We start from the raw sequence: 20,837 nt of genomic DNA, 5'->3' as shown, positions 1-20,837 counted from the left end.
GCAAGTATTCACAGTCTAGAGTTGTGATTTGTGGCTGGAATGATTAACAGAGAAAAATTATGTACTTATATTTTTAGCTTTATTTCAGTTTTATAATATGTATATGATTTTGGTTTTAATTTTTTTTAAATACTATAGATGCTGTTTTAGGATGATAACTGTACAATATTCAACGTTTATATTAAAAACATTTTTTTTAATACAAACATCTTATCATTAAAATTATGTAATATGTATGGCTGAAGATGTTTTACTCAGAACAAAAAATGTTTTGGGAAAGGTTTATATGTCTTAAGTGTGATTCAAAAAAATTTAATAGGGAAACAATACTGGTGCATTATCAATTAGATGATAGGTACATATTTTTTTTTACACTCGACTTTGTTCATACACTTGGTTATGTAGGTACATGCTAAAGAAGTGATTTTTGTAAAAAATTTTGGGTGTTGAAGAATACATTTGTTGTTAGTTTGTTAAAGGTTTGTTTAAATATTCTTAATTCCATGAATAACTTGCATTTTGGTGTTATATGTTATTGATTTACTTGTTGGCATTATTTCAGTTTTTTTTACAATACTTACACCATAGTATGAACTTGTCCCTAACAATTAGTGAAACCATGATTACCACAGATACTGTGGTTGTTCCTGTAATGTGTTTCATTAATGCATGTCAGTATTCTGTATTTCTTGCAGTATTGTATTTCTGAGCTCAATACAATTGTGCAGTCATGTGCGATTGTTGGTGGGCGGACTGTACTAACCGCCTGGTTTGAGCATCAGACACATCCCTTTTAACTACCTCCCACGCAAGGGGTGACAACTAGTACAAAATTACGAGCATGATTTAACCGTTATTTACACTATTGGGGTACTGGAGTACTGTTTGAAAGGCCAGATAGCATTTGTTATCAAAATCTTATCTGCGTGAGCTGGTTCTTTATCAGCTTCATTTAGTTTACTCGCAGTTCCTTGAGTCTTCCGACGTTGCGGAGTCTCCTGGCACCAACACACAAGTGAAATGCTGCTAGACGTGACGAGCGAACAGCTGGTGCGAAATGACTCGGCCAAGTTTATACGTAAGTTGCCAGCAAATTACAGCAACGTAGCATGAAGCAGTTTCAAATGTTTGGGGAAAGTAGTGTGTATGCACATGGTGTATACTGACTGAAAAATAGTTTGCGGTTTGTTGTCCCATTTGCAGGCAGGTTGTGAGGGTTGTATTTGCATGTGTGTGGTTTGTGCCAACCTAACAACATTGTATGTAGCTATTCATGTATGTGAAGCAAAATAACTGGAAAAATACATACATCTTTATTCAACCATATTTAATTTAAGAAAAAGAGCTATAACACCAGTAAGTCCAAAATTTTTTCAACACACTCTTGTTTTTGTTTCTATGATGAGTTGTAGATTGATTTAAAGAAAATTTGTTTTGTGCCAACGAGAACACATGTTTTGTTGTGAAAAAAAAATTGTACATTGTTACTTCTGTGAATTACTCTTGTTCTAAGCAGTCGTTGGGCATTAGTTATCAGAAAACTTACTGAAAATTATTTCTTTACTTTATTTTGATAATGAGTTGCAAATAATGTTTGTGGTGGTAATAATTGATGCAACTCTGTAGCCTGTCACTCTTACATAACATTCAACAGTGAATTTCTGTCATGTTGTAGTTGATGCAACAGCAATATATGTTGGGATGCATGTTAAGTTTACGAGCTGACAAGAGTTCTCAATCAAAAATTCTGTTCAGTAATTTTGCTGTGTGGTTTGTTAAGTTAAACTTTGTTTTTATTTAAGAATATAAATTAATGGTAGAGGTGAGTGGGGATTGTAGAATGTAATTTTAATTTAAAATGCCTTTGAATTAAATCAAAATACCCATTACTGAACACAGCTTATAGATTTTGGCTGAAACAGATTAGTTTTACCAAATATGAAACAAATAAAGTGACTGAGCAACTGAAAAAATGTTTTGTGATATTGAAGCATGAAGTAGTAGGATTTTAAAATTAAAAAAATAAAGTTTTAAGGAAAGTTATTTTGTTACACTCTATTATAACTCAAGAGTGTTTCATGTTTTACCTGTAGCTTCCTGTGGCACGTAATCGTAAATAGGTATAACTGTAATTGGTTCGGCACGAAGACGCCATGTTAGGCTAGCAAAGCCCTGAGCTCACCCCAGTTTTACATACACATGCACACATAGTTTTACATACTCATAACTTTGAAGTAAAACAAATAGTAATAAAATTTTTCAGATAATCTGAATTACAAATATAACATTTCTTTTATACATACCCATAAACATGACATGCCAAGCAATTCCTATAATTTTTCTTATATGTATTTATTAAGTAAAATAAATAAATACAAAAAATTAAGCAGGATTTAGGGTATTAGGATATGGTTGTTAGTCATTGTAGCTATACAAGGGAGTCTGGCTGTTCCAGAATGCTTCCCCTCTTTCACATCTTAAAATCTTTCGTTTGTAATTCCTCGATGCTTCTCTCGGTCGGGGGGACTGTTTAAAAATTGTTTGAGTGACCACTATGGTCCTTTTTATGCTAGTTACCTAATTGTAGAGTGTGACCGCGTGGTCAGGTCGCACCACGTGAACCGATTCGTGCCGCAGGCGTGGTGTGATATAATCAAAGGTGTAGGCGAAGTAGCAACTAATAAACCAGGGCATACGACTTTATTTGTATTTGTTTATTTCAACATCCTGAGTGTGACGGCGTGTGGGACGCCGTAAGAGCCCACTGCGTAGGTGAAGAGCGTGCCCGACGCTGAGAGCGGACCAGTGGCGAGTACTAGGATTGGCTTTAGGGGGGTTAAAATCACGCCTCACATGGGCGACGTCACGGTCATGAAAAAGAGTCTCTCCCGGGTCCGTGCCCCTTGCACGGTGGCGCCCACAAATTAATCTCAGTACACGTATCGACAAGAACCCCCGCTCAGCATAAGGACAGTTAGTATTGAACACTTATAATATTTTCAAAGCAGTGCTCAGAATATCACTGACCATCATGTGGTGAAACTGCACAGTTCAGATGGCATCTTAAAATATGAGGGATGTCCGTAAAGTAAGTACCTACTGTTTTGTCATTAAAAAAAAAATAAACTCGTGAGGAAAAATTTTTATTGACAGTTTTAGTTTACTACATATCTACTTCACATTTTCACGTATTCACCACTCAGTTACAAGCAACTTTCGTAATGCTGCACCAGTTTCTTTAACCCCTCTGCATAGAATTTTGCCGCCTGGAAATTAAACCAGTTGACAACCGTAATTTTGTAACTTTTGCGATAATTGTTGACCCACGTTTCATTAAATCATCCAAAATGATGTCTTTTTCGTTTCAAAAAACCGTAGCCATCATTTTTCGACTCTAGTACGGAGATCGCTTAAGTGTTTTCCAAAGATGTTTACTGAGCACGTGTACTTAGGCTACACGCATTGCGTATTCGAAGTCCATTAAATTTACGGCCAAGGCGTCCATTTCATTCCCAGGAGGCAAACTTCTACATAGAGGGGTTAAAGAAACTGTTGCAGAGTTAGGAAAAGTGCTAGGAACTGAGTGGTGACAATGTGGAAATGTGAAGTAGATATTCAGTAAACTAAAACTGCCCATAAAACCTTTTTCTCACGAGTTGATTTTTTTCCTTATGGACATCCCTGTACTTTCCACGGTAAAAACAGATATCTTTATAAAAGAATGGTTGTATCAGCTAACAATGTTGCAACATAATTTCAAAGAGTGACAAATTTCCATTTAAGAACAGTTACTATAGATAAGCTCCGATTGTTTCAACAACCGTCTCTTAAATCAAGCAGATTAAACTATCAGATTAGGTGTACACTTACAACAAATTGAATCCCGCAAATGCTCTGTGTGTGCTAAAGAAATATTAATAATCTATTATTTTTACAAAACGGCGTACATCACATTCTGATTCGTGAGCAACCAGTCATGTCCGAGATGTTCGGAGCCCTCTATCATCAGTGCGATGTGAAGCTGTTTCTACCCACATCACACAGGATTTATTTTAAACTATCAACTTCTTTAGTTAAAGAACTGACAGTTGTTGTGGCTGTTGCTAGCGTGCAGTTGACTGGTGTAAATAACACAACTTTTTTTTTAGGTTCCGATGAGTATGGGGAGGGCCCAGTACTTGCGAGGTAAGGAACACGAATCTGTAGTTACAGTTTGAGGAACGATGCTGGCCATCACAATTATGTTAAATGCAACCTTGGCTTATTGCATGAACAAAAAAAAATTAGTGCTGTTCAAAATTATCTAAAGTGTGGTGTGTGGTGTGTTGTGTTGAGTGTATGGTGTGTTGTGTTGTGTGTGTGGTGTGTTGTGTGTATGGTTTGTTGTGTTGTGTGTGTGGTAATGTATGTGGTGTGTTGTATGTGGTGTGTTGTGTGAATGGTTTGTTGTGTTGTTTTGTGTTGTGTTTGTTTTTGTGGTTGTGTTGTGTGTGTATTTAATCTTTGAAACACATTCTTGCCTATTATTGCATATAGTTCATTCACTTAGAATTTGCAGCATTGTAGGGAAAAGTAGTAGGTACCAAGGCTGTATTCAGACTCTGTAGATCCCTAGGCGAAACGCTGGACCTGTTGTGCAGGCCTTAATAGGGGCGATTTATCAAATATTAATCAGAAAAAAATTACATTTTAGAGCAATTTCCTAACTGAAACCCTAAAAATGAAAACCTTTTTATATTTTATCTTGAAACTATTTTTACTATGTATTATTTAAAATTAATGAATTGATGAGATAATAAAAATCAAATGGATTGAAAATTATTTATGGTGCGGGCCCATAGGCTGCAGCCTAGGTAGCCTATGCATAAATATGACAGATATTTATTATGTTTAGAACATCTTATTAGATTTACAATTGAATACCTACATAATTTTTTTTTTTGGTTTATGTAGATCAAAAAATAATTTAACTGGCACTAACAATAACGTAACAATAATAATTATTTTTGCACTGACTTCAGATTGACTGAAATAAGTACCCATACATGTGTTGCCTGGCCCAGTTTGGCAGTTGGGCAGCAAGAAAAAAAAACTCATTCAACTGCAAACCAACCACAGAAAACGAACATATTATTAAACAACAACCAGGTGACATTGTGGCAAGGCAAAGAGGTTGGACTTACAATCGAGAGGTCACGGGTTGGAATCCCAGTCCGACCATCTTGACCAGTTTTGTAAAGTTACCCAAAATAAGAAAAATAATTAGGGCAAATGTTGTAAGGGCCTTTCTAAATGCCTTAGAAAATTATTTCCCCAACTTACCAGTGTTTTGTGGTGCATGTGTTGCTCATGACCTCACGGTCACAGAACTGTAAAATCCATAATAACTATAATAAAATTCATAGGGTGTATAAGTATCAAAATTACTAAATGCAGCTCCTAATTTCTTACATTTATCAAATCCACTGATTTTTCATACCACTTATGACACAGCAAGAAAAATTGCAAAAAAAAATATGAATGTGCTGTTTAAGAAAAAATTAACACAATCGATCTCTTAAAATTTTTTTTATAGAAACACATCAAAATTTTCATCAATACATCTTTCCATTATTATTATTATTTAATTGACCAAAGCTCTTGAGGAAAGCCAGGATGAGTAGTTGTAGCGATCTACGAAGCTGTCGATGCTTGGGAACAAAATGACGTGGCACGCAGACTTCGGAGAGCATGGCGCGAGAGTGGCACGGCCCTCTATGTGTTGCAGCACGACGAGCCCGGACCCCGTGGCCCTGGCGCTGAGCGGCACGGTCGTCACGCTGCTGCTGCTGTGTCTGTGCTGTCTGTGCAAGTTCCGTGGCAAGCCGGCGCCGCTCCCCGCCGCCGGTGAGTGGCTCGCTGTGTCTCGTTTGATCTGCTCCAGTCCGTACCTCATCTTTGAAGTCCGCTCCATCATTTACTCTCACTCAAATGAGTACTTAAAAAAGTAACAGCCATTTTAAGATTTAATAACAAAAAGTCGGTTCACGGACGATAATTTTACGTGATAACGTCATAAGAAAACATCGATGAAAAATTTACATACCTTTTTTAATTTTCAAATATTATTTACAGTTTTTGCAAATTTAATCGAAATAATTTGTTTAAATATAATCACGGACAATTAGTTAAAAAGCATGCCTTGACCTGTTTGATATTGTAGAATATTTTCTCGCTTGGTGGTTCGGCCGGTTCTTGCACGCTCGGCTCGGGCGGAACGTGACAATGGGTCATGCTTTTTCGTGCGTGCAGCCGGCGTTCATGGATTTATAAGACGTTATCACATCAAAAAAAAAAAACTCGTTCTCTACATTCAAGAACATCAATGAATCATTCCCATGAAAAAATGACATAACTATGAGGGCGTACTGTGTTATGGAGAAATTGTCGGTACTAAATAGTGGGCGCCACCACGTGAGTGGGCACGTGGACCCGGCGAGAGACTCTAACCCAGGGCGTTACGTGGCCCGTGTGCGGCGAGATACTTGGCCCTCTAGATATTAAATGCGCTGCTCTCGACCCTACCTAAGCCCGCTCTCAGCGTCGGGCACGCTTCTAATCCGCAGTGGGTTCTCAGGGCGCCCCACACGCCGCCGGCCAGGTTGGGGTCCCACGTGGTCCCCCGAACACAAAGACACGTAACACAGTTAATTGATTTATTTTACTCACAATTTATATCCGTACACGTTCCTTCACTGGTACAACTGAGAAAACGCCCGAGGCACGAATCGGCTTAGGTGAGGAGGCGAGCCACGCACGTGGTCGCCTCAAGGCAGCGACACGACCGCCCTCGGCTGGCGGGAGAGGACGACTGGGGTGAGCTCATCGCTTGCAGGTGGCAACATGGCGCCCTTCGCGCCGAACACAATTACCGTTACAACATTCTGTGATTCCGTGCCCCGGCGAAAGTTAAGTAAATCATAGATTACATTACTAAATATATAAAAATTACTGGCAATTTAAAATACATTAATGTTTACGTAGTTAATGAGAATTTATATAAAACATTCCTACCCTCGTCCAAGTCCGTGCCTATTCGGGTCCGCCCGGGCAACGTCTATAGTTTTATAATTAACATAATATTTAAATTAAAGAAATACATGAGTACAAAACACTGGGGCAAAAGAATGAAAGAAAAAGGGTTACAATATCAATTAACACATTTAGGGGTGCGGCGCACTGCATCTAAGCGCCCTCTTGCCGGGCTAGAAACACACGCACACACGCACGCACGAGCGGGAGGTTTGAACTGAGACGGTGGTTGGGCGGTGTCATATCGGGCTCAAAGGGGCCGCAGGCCCGGACGACATCAACTACTTATTTTTAACAACCAATAGTGCCATAATGTTAAATAGAAATATATTTCAATTTTATTAAAGGAATAACGTTTTCTCATTTTTATCCTAAAACCAATACTTTAGAAGATAAGAGCACTGTTGGTGTTTGGGATATGTTCTAGTTATATACCTGTATAGATATAGTAATAGTGTAGTATTAATTTTTGGCGGTTTTATACTGAACTACTATTTGTGATGGTATATATATTTATCAACTTAAGGATTTAACACCTCACAATAAAGACCATTTATAGCGTGTGCCCAAGTAAGGAGCTTGTCTTTGCACGTTTCATGTATTAAATTGTCCTTGGTGTTTTATTGTAGTGTTGGTGTTTTTTTAATGTGTACCATCTTAAGCTCTCGGTACACTTTATTTGGCGGGAGTTATTTCACGAATGCGATGGAAATGTGTAACAGGAAGTAGAGGGAAGCACGCACCATTCAATTTGTCGGCGCGGCATACAGTTGGCGCTTGTGCTGCAGCGTGTCAGAGAGCGCAGACATTTCTGTGGCGTTTGATAAGAGAGAAAGGACGGTAGACAGAGAAAGAAGATAGAGCTCTTTTACAGTTTTATTCCGCTAACAGTAGTCTTTAACAACGCGATGCAATGCCATGTGGCTTTTATAATACGTTGTGGAATAATAATGTATAATATTGATACAAATTCAGTAATTTTATAACTGTGTTTTGTAAATACATAGTTTGTGATACGGTAAAGATATTACACGTAACTGACAGGACTGAAAGACTCACTCTCATTTTTAAAAAAAAAAAATAGTTTTAAAACTAGAGGTTTTATTTGAACTTCTATTTTGACATGATGTAAGAAATGCATCGCTCAGCCTTTTAAGGATCTATTATTTTTCAAAATACATTTTTGCCTGCTTTCTGTTGTCCGCTGTTACCAAAACGGAAGCTTGGTCCGCCAATGATCGTATGGGCAGGTTGTTCTGAAACGTACCAGCAAGGCAGGTCCATGCTGCTTTCGTGCCACGGTCTGACTGATAGTTCCCTGGTTTAGAAGTTTCCCTGCCCATGCTCTGTAAACATGTAAAATTTGTGTTAAAAAAAATATATATCTAAATTTTTAGAGGTAGGAGTATTTTGGTTCCTTCTGTAGTTTCTAACTAGAATTTTCAATAAATTTATAAGGGCAGGGGCATATATTTCCAAGGTGAGGGATAGTGGATACATCCTTCACCAAAATCCTAAAAACAATCCAAAAAATCTATTATTCCCATCAACAAAATAAAGAATTTGAAAGCAAACAGCAGGCAAAATGGTTCTACCCCCCCCCCCTTTCCCCTACATACCCCTAAATTTAATTCTGTGTACACTCCTGAGTAGGGTTGTGCGAAGACCGTAATTTAAATTTGATTCAAATTTGTTCAAAGAACACTGATATTTTTTTCTACATTTAGAAAATTTCATCCTCCAGATCTGTAAGCTTTCTTCTCGTTATCATGTTTTGAACAACTTATCACCGGGCGGGGAACGCTTAAAAGAGTTTTCATGCCTCTTACACTTGCGTTGCATGCTGTTTGTTTTACAGACACGTACTTAGCCTTATCAGTGCGCTGACAGCTCTAATCTATTTTTAACGATTGAACTAGTTTTTTTTTATTGATATTGTAAATCACGGTTAGCTGATAACATGGGTTTTAGTTAAGTATGTCTCCGAATGACCATGTTAAACTAGGATTTCACAGTAGTCTCAATTTACTCTTTAAAAACTACAATTGAAACCTCAGAAATTTTCTTACGTGGATTGGTTTTGCAAAGCATCGCCCCCCTCTTAATTTTGAATGATGTATTTGGTGTGACCATCTGGACCTGCGGTGAGAACAAGTCGGTGCGTCTAGTTGACCGAGGTCCTGGGTTGTTTTCCCGACCAGGTCATTGATCTTAACAGATTGTAAGTTATCCTTCCTAGGGTCCGCCATTAAGTAGTTGTGTTGTTCCCTCACCTTTGGTGCTGCGGAAGGCAACCTCGAACCACTGCAGGCTCATTCTGCGAGATCTGCGCTGATCCAGTCATGGTCGTGTACCCATGACCTCTGGGCTGGTCACTTTCACCTTAAAACACAATAGCCAGCCTTCATCAGCTGGGAAGAATTAAGTGATTGCATAGTTCAGTCTACCTAGAATGGATAGTATTAGTAATTTATGGGTTGTGCAGTCATTACATGGGTACATCTATCTTGACACTAAATTAATTATTTAGCCACTAAAAATGGGATAACTTTCACAAGTAGGCATCTTTCTTATACTATTTCTCTACTTACTTGTGTCTCGAATGAAAAAAAAAATTTCAAATTGCTCCAAATTTGTTTTCTAACTTGATTTGTTTCTCAATTAAGATGTACACCAGACACACTCAATTGTTGGATTACTAACGAGAACTTTCCCAACATTTTGAAAAATGGTATCGATGCCTATATTGAACACACTTGATATAATTTTTCAGTCAGAGTTATTTGTAGATTTATTGTTGAAGTGAAAATTCTTTGCTGAGGGGGCTACAATCTTCGAGCGTTACGGACATTCCGATCGCATGAGGGGAACAGTTAGGTACGTGGCGGGGAATCGGGATAGGCGGAGAGTGCGTCAGCGGCTATGCCACTCCAACACAGGAACTAGCGGTCGAATAGGAAGACGTCAAGGGGAGGAGGGATACGTACGTAGCAGAGGATGCTATATGCTAGTTGTAACTGCTACTAGGAGAGATGGCAGGGGTGAGGTAGAAATTACGCAGCAGTATTGCTACAAAATTCTCGTAACGCTGCTTGTGTTTGTCCACTCCTGAGTTTTCTTAACGGCTTACGATTGACGTTACCATATTTCTTTAATTTAATTTAAAGTATCCAAAATATATTTATGCGTGTGGAAAAGTTATTGATTTGTGCTATTAACTTTGTGGGTATCATCATTCTTATATGAATAGTGTGATTGAAAATTTATAAAAAAGATGTATAGACTTAACGGGTTAGCTTAAACGTTTAATTTATTTTTGGTACATGAACACTCATCTGAAATGTCAAAAGGTACTTATAGACTTGTGAGATAGACTTTATAAGGGTAATTTATGATTGATTGGAGTTTCTTCTTCTTTCACATTATTAAGCTGGAGATCATGATTTAATATATGACTAAAAATAATAAAAAGGTAGAAGCAGATAACAGGAACATATATTCAAAGGGAATGTGGTAATAAACTGCCAAAAGAGGTGCCAAAAAGTTCCAGTGAACAGATGCAGTAGTACAGAGCACAGAAAAAGGTATTTTTTCATTGAGATCATACCAGCATCCTTATTATTCTCAATTATCATTTCTTATTCAATAAACAATACTAATAATATGTCTATGTATATTTAATAAGCAAGAAGTTTCACTTGTCGCACGTGGAATCCACGCACACATATTTTATTTGTTTGGTTTATTAGTGTGGAATGTCAAAGAAGCCCCTGAGACCATAACAATACTTACTTGTGCCCAGTGCGCGGCTTGGCTAGGCTTCAATGAAACCTGCGATGGTGACCGGGTGTGTCGTGTTGCAGACATGTCCCAGCCGACGATGGTGGTGACACAGCGCACGTACTTCCACAGCCTGAGCACGGACCAGCCGCCCCCCTACACCCCTCCTCCAGGTACGTCGTGCCTCTTCCGACACACGGAGCAGTTTTGTCGGGAAACAATCGGTGAAGAAACTCTCAATTTTCCCGCCACTCCCGTTTTATTTCTCATCACATTTCGCACCAAGTTTCAAATGTCAAGGGTTAATTTTGATGGTCACTGCTAACAAATCAACCATTCCCACCTGTATTACTTGAATAATCGTGCTTTCACAAGATCAACAAACCAACTGGAGTGTATAATTTAGTATAATATATATATTTATTGTGAAGATTCAAACTTGAGGTCGTACAAGTGACATACTGTACACCTTGCTGAAAATATAGAGTAGTGAATCTTACCCCAACTTTCCACACCACTGCACCTCTACTAGGTGTGCTTGAACGAATAGCGGTGGTATTGAGCGTCAAACAGTCGGAATAAGGGGGAATAGATGTGAACGCAGAGGCGATGGAATGCGAAAACTGCACAAATGAGGGGGGGGGGAAGTTGGATCGCCCTGAGAAAACCCGCTGGCTGAACGGCAACGCCCACCACTTTCCCTGCAGCGAAAAAATTTCCAGGATTTAACCCTTCCGGGAACTGAACCCAGATGTCCTCGGTTGGGAACAAGTGGCGTGGTCGCAACACCGGAGGGTAAGACAGGCAGGCAACGCTGAGTGCAAGCACTGACCTCACAACTCGAGAGGTTGCTGCGTGCTCCCAACTGTGACCGCCTGTCCTTGCGCAGAGTTCCCGGGCAACGTGGGGCTGTGGCCCCCGGTGGCGCTGCAGAAGGTCCCCGACACGCCTCCGCCCCCGTACTCCGTGACCATCACCCACACGGCACACGTCGTGCCGCTCTCGGCGTAGCCCCGGCGCGGCGCCGGCTGGCGGCAGCGGGACGAGGCGACCAGCCAACCACAGAGCTCGCCACGGGGTGGATGCAGCTACACTCGCTACTCAAGCGAATGGCAGTTTCCTTCCTTCCCCAACCAAGTCTAGGAGTAATGCAACACTCGAAAAACTCTGCTATATTTTTTTAAGATTTTTTTTTAAAAATGAACCATGTATGTACATATTTACAAAACATTTCTACAACAATATGATACCATAAAATATTCACATGCAACATTAATAAATAGAATAATTTTTTGTGTGTTAATTAAAATTGTAAAATTGGTGAAATTGATGGTAACTACTGTAAATCTTCGATAAGCAACCTGAACTAGGTATGTTGTTTGTGGTATCTTCTTGTACTTAGGTATGATACCTGTGTTACTAACTTTATTATAATGTGTATATGACTATGTGTATTTCTGTATTAAAATTACAGCATTGTCTATTTATTAGCAAAATGATTTAACATTTTACACATTTTTTTTTTTTTTTTAAGCCTGTAATAACAATATACCTACTACGTATTCATTACAAAACGGTAAACACAAGAATTCTCAAATGTATAACTGTTTTATTTAATTTTCTGTAATGAAACAAGCAGCAGAATGTTAAAAGAAAATCATTCAAAGCTCATATGCTATTTTCAGCATAAAATCCATCATTTCATATTCTTTAACATGTGGATGCAGCCGTGTTATTTTTTATCAGCGCCACATTTACAAAGCAAGTTATGGGTCAGAGAACTCGCTTATTCTCCGACAGTTTTTTAAGTTTCCTAAAAAATATATATCTTATTTATTACAATCTCTTTACTTTAAAGTGTACAAATTAAGTTTTCTATTATAATAATCTCTGAAAACAGTGGAATAATTTTGAACCAGTACTACAAAATTTTGAACTAGTACTACAAAATGAAAAAAAGATTTGTTGTATATTCTATACTGTTAAAGGTAATAGTTTTAGTTACAAGAAAATGTCATTAGCTCAATTATATGAACTCTTTGAAAGTTATTAAATTTTAGTAATTTTGGATAAGCCATCAAGAATTGTTCGCAGTTTTTCTGACTGAACACGGCCATACCATTAAAAGTAAATAGGCGACTATTTTCTTTGATGGCAATCACTATGTAAAAATTTGCATCCCTATCTATTTTATCCATTTTACAATTTTTAGGATGTTTCATGGTTTAATAAGGAAAATTGCAAACAATTTTGTTTATGGGCAAAATTTTGGGATTGTGTAAACTGCAAGACTGATACAACAGGGTTTTACTATACAGTTTTAAAGGCCTCCTGGTATTGGAGGTTGCTTTGCCTATAAGAAGTGAATGTAATCTTTAAATTTTAAGATTTGAAACGACCAATTTAAATTCTAATACTTGGATTATGTTAAGGAAGAATTGTTGGTGTTGTAGAATGTAATAACTCATGCACGCTGGGAACATTCATCCAACAGCGGAGCACTGTGCCCTGCTCTCATGCATCTCGACAAAATATTTTTCAAGTGGAAAGTGCCTACATCTCCAAACCTAATAAAATAATTTATTTTATTTTGTATACTGAATAGGTAATCAACCAGAACACTCTGATAATGTAAACAGTGTGAGTCACATTCTTACAGCTATGATGGTTCATTGCACAAAATAAACACAGTGTCAGTGTATCACTTTTTATAGCACATTTTTATGTTGCAAATCTTTGTACATATAATTATTTGCTGATAAAATGTATATTTTGGAAATATTGTTTTATTTTTTTAATTCCTCACTTGCATGTAAATACTTTGTTAGAATTAGCATTTAGTATAGCTCCTTATTTATTAAATCATTGGTATGCATTTGACTACAGTAGCACAAATAATTTGTTCAGTTGATAGTAAAGCATGTTTCTTTGAAGTTCACAGGGAAATAATAAAAGGGTAAAATTGCATTTATAAACCAAAACTGATTTTTAAAAACTTATTATGCAGGAAATTTTAAGTGGGAATTTTTTGAGGGGTTTATAGTACTCTACAACTGAATGTTCATAAGACTATTTATTTGTGCTATTATTTAAATCTAGTAAATATTTATGTCAAATATTAACACTGTATAATCAGGAGTATCTTCACCATAAGGATTAATTAACTATAAAAAAATCTGCCATTGAGTGTTAATTTGCAAGTGCTTATACAATTTCAAGCTTGCTTTCTGTCTGAAGGTAACATGTAACTCAGTATGTACAGCCAGGTAAATATACGTATCTGCAAACCATACCATTAGGTTTAGGACAAAGTAAAATCATTTAGATACGCTTAACAAAAAAACTCACGTATGAGTACCTATCAAGACCTCCCTTCCATCACCATTTAGGAACTTCTGCCTCACCCAGAGGCAAGACAAACAAGAAGAACAGTAAAACTCACACATGTAGTACATAGTGTATTCTTTTATTTGCTTCAACAATATTTCAAAACACCCGCAAAAATGATTGATGTGACCATACATGAAAATACAATATTAATGATCATGGGTTATTTATAGTTTTGTGTGCCAACTTGGAATTTATATTTATAAAAATCATGTATTCACATAATCAGAATAGTTTGCAAAAGTCAGTTACGATGAGTGTTTGTAGCAAAGCGAACTAATGTGCAGCAAGTCGGGTTGTAAAAAAAAAAACCAAACCACTTTCTGTTTTTTGTTTGAACCTGATTGTTTGGTTTAAACCAAATTTTTTTAAAAACATTAGTTATTTTGGTTCTTAACATGTTCAAATGAAAGCCATACAGCATCCCGCTTTCTGCCGCTCATTTTGAAACAGAAAAGTTATAACATCAAGGAACTGAAGTCCAGCAAACCACTTCACCACGAGATTTCTCCAAAGGATGGGTGTTTTCCACAGAAAGGGAATTTACAGTAGTCAGGGACTTCCCACAAAATAGGTTTATTTTTCTTCGCTTTTTAGTACAACTTACTACTGTACTTAATTTAATTTTATACGAGTATTTAGCTGGGTATAATTTACAACTTATTCAGATAATTTAAATAAGATCTTGATTAGCATATACTAATTAATTGTTCCCGTGAATCACAAAACATTAATGAGAAAACTATTGTTATTAGAGTGGAAATAGACCTTCAATAAAATATATTAAGTTATTCTTTAAAAAATACATTAAAATAAAAAAGCTTTATTTAAACATGGTTTAAATTAAACAACTGTGGTTTAAATCAGCCAACTCTGGCAGAAAGATCAACACTTCGACTGTGTTCGCTGTGTTTTAAGAATCAACTTCAGTGATGTTTTGAGCGCTGGAAAATGCCTCTTACGACCAGTGGTCTTGTAAACACATTAAAAAATTTAACATCAGCTGCTAATTTGCTCTGTTATCAGTGGCTACCACCAAAATTGTTACTGAACAATTTGAGAACCAGATTAACTAAACGTTACACTAAAAACCTTATAAATTAAAACAGCATAAACATACACTTTTTAATTAATTCCTTCATGAAAAATATATATAAACAGTTTTAAAACATTAATCAACTGGTTTTAACTTAATTGATTCCAGTAACAGAGCTGCCTGAGTTCAGAATTATTCTATCAAAACTACTTCCTATAAAAAAAAAGCATTAAAATTCCTAAAACCTTATTTGTATGTTTGCACTAGCCGTTATTAAAGATTTTATACTTTACCTTATTTCTTTGGGAAAAATGTAAGATGGTGCGATAATTTTTATTTTAAGAATGTTGCGCATGTTACTAAAATTGTGCATAAATATATAAAAAAAACTTAAACAGATCTCATTTTGTATACCTATACCAGACCCCATGTTATTAGAGCTACTAAACTTGCATACATACCTATTTATTTTAGCATTGTTCCAGTGCAAAAATTTTTTTATTAGATTTGAGTTAAAGCTTTAATAAAAAAAAATATATGCAATGTTGGATGTCCAATTTCCTTATGCATTTCCGTGTGATGCATCATGTAGTGACTGTTATTTACATAAATGTTAATAAACTACGGTTTTTAACTACAACATGTATTTCCTCTTTACGTTCTAAATTTCCATTAGCCATATAAATGCCTAAACTAAAGGTTAATTGAAATTTACATTTTAATGGGCACACTCAGTAACTCAAGAATTTTGGTTTAATGCAGTGTATTAACATTCATTTCAATGTAGTTGTGTTTCACAAATGTTCAACATATCTCTATATCTCTAGATTTTATTAGAACATTCTACAAAAATACATATCAAAGCATTTTCAGCTAAAATACTAACACGATTTTGGTATTCCTATGTCAGTACAAACACTTATCCTTAAACATCAGATGTACACAATACAGAATACTCAATTTTAGAATTGCATCTTGCAACTTTCGTGCATTTTCTTTTTAAGGAACTTGGTAGCTTCGTTAACATTACTTTCGATATTTACTGTAAATAAGTTAATAAAAGTGTAAATTAGGGATTGATGGGTTATGTAGGAAAACATACTTATTTGCGAATTAAGGGGAAAAAAAAATTATTTAACTGAATATGTAATGGAAAAGACAGATGTTAGGATGCTTATTTTGAACACTAAGCCGAGCCAATAACCAATAGTTCATAATATATTTTTTTTATTTAATAATATTTATTTTTAAAGGGATCACTACGAATCAAGAATCAAAAAGGAATTGGCCCCTAAAAAATAAAAATTATATATATACTCGACCCATCCCTGGTATAAAGATTTTAAAAATCGGTCCAATACACAAAATAAAAGCCTACTTTCAATATTTATCAATCTTCTCTCACACAATGTGTATAGTTATGTGATTCTCCCCCCCCCCCCCCCCCCTAAACTTTGACCAAATTTTCTTTTTTCTTTACTACAAACTCAAATCCACTTCATCTCTACAAGCAGTAATCGGTAGAGACCGGAAAAATTTGGAAGTTCATTGACCTCCAGGATAGACTCCAATATCCTCTACACACTCGGGCAAATGCCAACTGTTCATTGGCTGCTGACTTGTGAGTCTTCTCGACTGGGTGGCCTGTGATTCGACACTTCTATGAGTGAGGGGTCTCTAATTGGCCCTCAGTCCTCCAGATTGACAGTGGACCAATGGCAGAAGCAGCCCTAAGGTGTAATTATTTGAATTTTAGCATAACACGAAATGAACCCACGAATTTTTCAGGTCTCTAGTAATCAGTAACCCTAACACAAGGCTCTGGCGAGAAACAGGAACGTCAGCGTGGGTGCTGGAGGCCGAGTGCTGCGGTCGCCATCAGCGCGGCGACGTGCGGGCGGTGAGGGGGTGGAAGAAGCGGTGGAGAGGGGGGATGTCGCGGTCACCAGTACTTCTCCAGGCTGGCCACCAGCTTCTGCAACGCAACGCAAACAGTCCGACACAGGTCCGCCACCAGCGCCAATGCCAACAGACTTTGTAGCATTGCACAATAAGGATTTGTTTATATATATATTTTTTTTGGGGTCATACGAATATTAAGAACAACTTTGATATGAAGGATAATAATTATTTAATATGTAGATAAGGATAATTGTTCAGATATGTTAAGAATTGTTATTAATTACTTTGGTTAAATTTCATGGAAAGCCTTAAATTACTTAATTACTTTTTTTTTTGAAATAAATAAACAAAGGTAATTTAATAAACTCTTTTATTTCCAAATAACGTCGAATGCAACCATAGTAATGAAAAATTCCTAAGGAACATTCCTAAGGAACTTTGTCTTTTTTTTTTTTTTTTTTTTTTACATTTCTCTGTGTGCTTAGCAAAGCCACACATACAACGTAAAAACGTACAACCACTCCTCTTACAGTTTGCTGCTGGAGACTATATTTTGTGGTGTTAATGTGTTTATTATTAAAAAAAAAAAGTATAACTATTCAACAAATATGACTGACTGTGATACACATTACAATCTAACATAAGCATGGAACAATAAAATTATATCAACAATTTTGTGGATATTGTAAGTACTCAGGATACTTACATACAGTAAAACCCTGTTAAGAAGTTTTTCAAGGGACTGGATGCTTAAAACTTCTTAACAGGGAAAACTTCTTAAAAGGGAAAAGTAATTTCCAATGTAAAAATCAATTTTACTCAAATGACATGTACTGTATTCACACTAAAATACACTTACTATCATTGGCATGCTGGAATAACGGAATAACTAATGACATTTTTTATCAGTAAATTGAATTATTAAAACTGTATTTAATTTAATAAGCACATTAAAATTAGTATTATCAAAACACTAGCAAAAAAAAAGCAATAACTAACATTTATTGTTTTAAAAAATATACGCAAATAATTCAAAGAAAGTAATAGCTGGCGGTATATGGTTTACTTTGTTTTCGCCACGTGACTTGAATTGGAAAATTGCTGTACTGATGGAACAGCCTCTAGTCCCTGAGAATGCAAGCAGGTGATTGGTCGTGCGGCGTGCGGCACAGGTTTCAAAGATCGTTGGCGTTTCTCATTCGTCAGTTAAGCCACGAATGGGGAAAAGGGTCTGCAGGTGGAACAGCCTCTCAGTCCAAACAAATGCAGGCATATGATTCGTCGAAATATAAATAAGTAACAGCGTGTGGCGTGCTGCGCAGGTTTCGACGATTGTGTGCGTTTCTCATTCGTCACTCAAATGGGGGAAACGGCGCACAGATAGAACAGCGTGTTGCGTGCGGTGCAGGTTTTTCGACGGTCTTGTTCTTTTCAAATTAACTACCGTATTGGCCCGAATATAAGGCGACCTGCAGTTTCAGGAGGTCAAACAAAAAATAAAAATAATTTTGGTAGAAATTAATGTGAAAATTCATTAGACATACATTTTGTGTTGATAAATCCTTTTTGTATTTATGTATACCACATTTAACTTTCCGTTTCACTTAAGCTACGTATTACTATTTAGTAGTGTGTTAAACGTAACAAAGCAAACAAAGAATGCAGCTTGCCGGAACAATACAAGTGGCTAGCTTCCATGGTGAAGCATACGGCCATGAATAACTTCGGTGTCGTGACCGCGAATATTTGTCCATATTACTCTCTGACAGGGAGTCTCTGTCCTATGAATTTTAAAGAATAATCTATGATAATTATGTTGTTTGAAAGGTTCTTACATAAATAAAGAGTGGATTACTGTGAAATTATTAAAATAGCTTTTGAAGCAATGTACCAAATTCCTGTAAATATGGCATCTTCGTGCCTGTTCGGCAATGTTCGTTTTACAACAAAGAAATATTGTGGAGAGACAGTTGGCAGACGCGAATTTCCAAACATTACATCCGAAATGTTCTTAACATTTTTTGTTTGTAAACGTAAACAATCGTTCTGAAAATAGCTGTGATATTTTAGTACCAATATTGCCGTTAAAAATTCTGAAATTAAATTACCGTAAATGTTAACACGTGATTGTACATAAAGTACAAATATGAATTGTGTAATAAAAGTTTGCCATTTTGAGATGCTTCAACTTTCCCATTTTTACTCAAGAACAAATATTTTATTTTTCAAATTTAAACAATTGTGAATTACTGCAATATTGGGTGGAATTATCGTTTTCCCCGTGGGAGGTAAAGATGTTTTGGTTAATATAAAAAATCGTAAACATTTTGTTTAACAATGTTTCTACTGTAGCTTTCAGCGTGGAACTAATGTTTGCTGTGCTGACGTTTTGGGTGCGAAATAAAGGTGACTTCCAATTTTCATATCTCTCATTTATGTAAAAATGGTTACCTTATATTCGGACCAATACGGTATTAAACGTTTGGAAATATGTAAATTTTTAAAATTAACCTTAAAAATTGTTCAACAGCTTAAAGATAAATGTTATTATTTTATTTTTTTCCCACAAATGCTGAACGTTATATGCGGGAAGCATATATAAAGACAAACGTTATGAAAGGGAAATATTAACATAGGAATATATGGAAGTGATCAAGGGAATAATTTTTTGAACTTAATAAACGGGTAAACGTGTTACGTGGGAACGTCTTAAGCAAGTTTTACTGTATTTAATTTGTAATAATTTGGGTAGTTCATACATTCTGATTGAATACCATGTTAAATTTTCATCTGTTTGCGTGTAACTAACATAATAGTGTTTCGTAAGCAGCCCAGCCCTTATGCACAGCCTTGTTCAGATGAGATTTCTGATGTTTTCATCATTGTCTTTAAGACGAATTATCAGTTTAATATTATTTGAACTGTCTAGTACTCCACGTTGAGAAAAAACACAATTCCATAGTTTATTTTTCATTTCCAAGGAGCAATAGTATCGCTGAACTATCTATCCTCTTAGCATTGTTCTTCCACGGTTGGATAGTTAAACTTTGAATTTTTGCAAAAAATAGGGTTTCGAGTTTGAGAGTCACAGCTGAAAAGATGGCCTCTGTGTGTGGCGAGGTCCAGATTCCTGCGGTTTAACATACAGGAGCCAGGAAAAGTTAGTGGCTGCCACCAGGGGCACAACAACTAAATTTCCAAAGGGGAGGCAATATACCTTTTTATAAAGAATCATCGATCCCCCCTATTGAAGCAGGGGGTCGGGGGTCCTCCCCCGGGAAAATTTGTATTTCAAGGTGGAAAATGGTGCTATTTTAGCAGTTTTATTATCTAAAAATTGATTACACAGCACTTTCTTTGCCCCCGTTTGCCCCCACTTCAAGGTTTCAGAGGGGGGGCAAAATACCCTTCCCCCCCCCCCCTGTTGTTGCGCCCCTGGCTGCCACAAGTTAGCTCTTATATTTAAGGCATTTAAGCAGCTAGGCCGTCTGCTTTATTAGTGTAGAGGAATTGTCTTCACAGATTCCTAGTAGAACTTCTACATCGGCCCACCCTCGTCTTCCCGGCATAGCTGTACCCGCAGCCATGTAGTTGCTACCTTGATGCTCACTCGCTTCGTTGATCATCTCTCATGAGAATACCTCCGAATGAACTTTTACAG

General features: G+C 36.7%; 2 protein-coding genes across 11 annotated transcripts in view; one reads left to right on the top strand and one right to left on the bottom strand.

The window, feature by feature from the left end:
- The first annotated feature begins 840 nt into the window (after positions 1 to 840).
- LOC134532071 (uncharacterized) lies at positions 841 to 13,630 on the top strand. Its single transcript, XM_063368265.1, has 5 exons — positions 841 to 1,078; positions 4,149 to 4,185; positions 5,768 to 5,886; positions 10,935 to 11,024; positions 11,741 to 13,630. Exons 1-5 carry the CDS (start codon positions 1,021 to 1,023, stop codon positions 11,860 to 11,862), a joined length of 426 nt encoding a protein of 141 aa, XP_063224335.1. The 5' UTR covers positions 841 to 1,020; the 3' UTR covers positions 11,863 to 13,630.
- A 3,078-nt stretch (positions 13,631 to 16,708) lies between these two features.
- LOC134532070 (uncharacterized) overlaps positions 16,709 to 20,837 on the bottom strand; it is a 566,709-nt gene continuing 562,580 nt past the window's right edge. For all 10 annotated transcript variants that reach the window (XM_063368257.1, XM_063368262.1, XM_063368256.1 and 7 more), the window contains one exon: positions 16,709 to 17,249. In XM_063368257.1, the coding sequence (XP_063224327.1) occupies positions 17,217 to 17,249 (33 nt within the window). In that variant the 3' untranslated portion in view covers positions 16,709 to 17,216. The remainder of the gene's footprint in view (positions 17,250 to 20,837) is intronic.

This window comes from Bacillus rossius, chromosome 5, assembly GCF_032445375.1.
Source record: "Bacillus rossius redtenbacheri isolate Brsri chromosome 5, Brsri_v3, whole genome shotgun sequence".
Taxonomy (NCBI): Eukaryota; Metazoa; Arthropoda; class Insecta; order Phasmatodea; family Bacillidae; genus Bacillus; species Bacillus rossius.
This window is presented reverse-complemented; position numbering and strand designations above follow the sequence as displayed.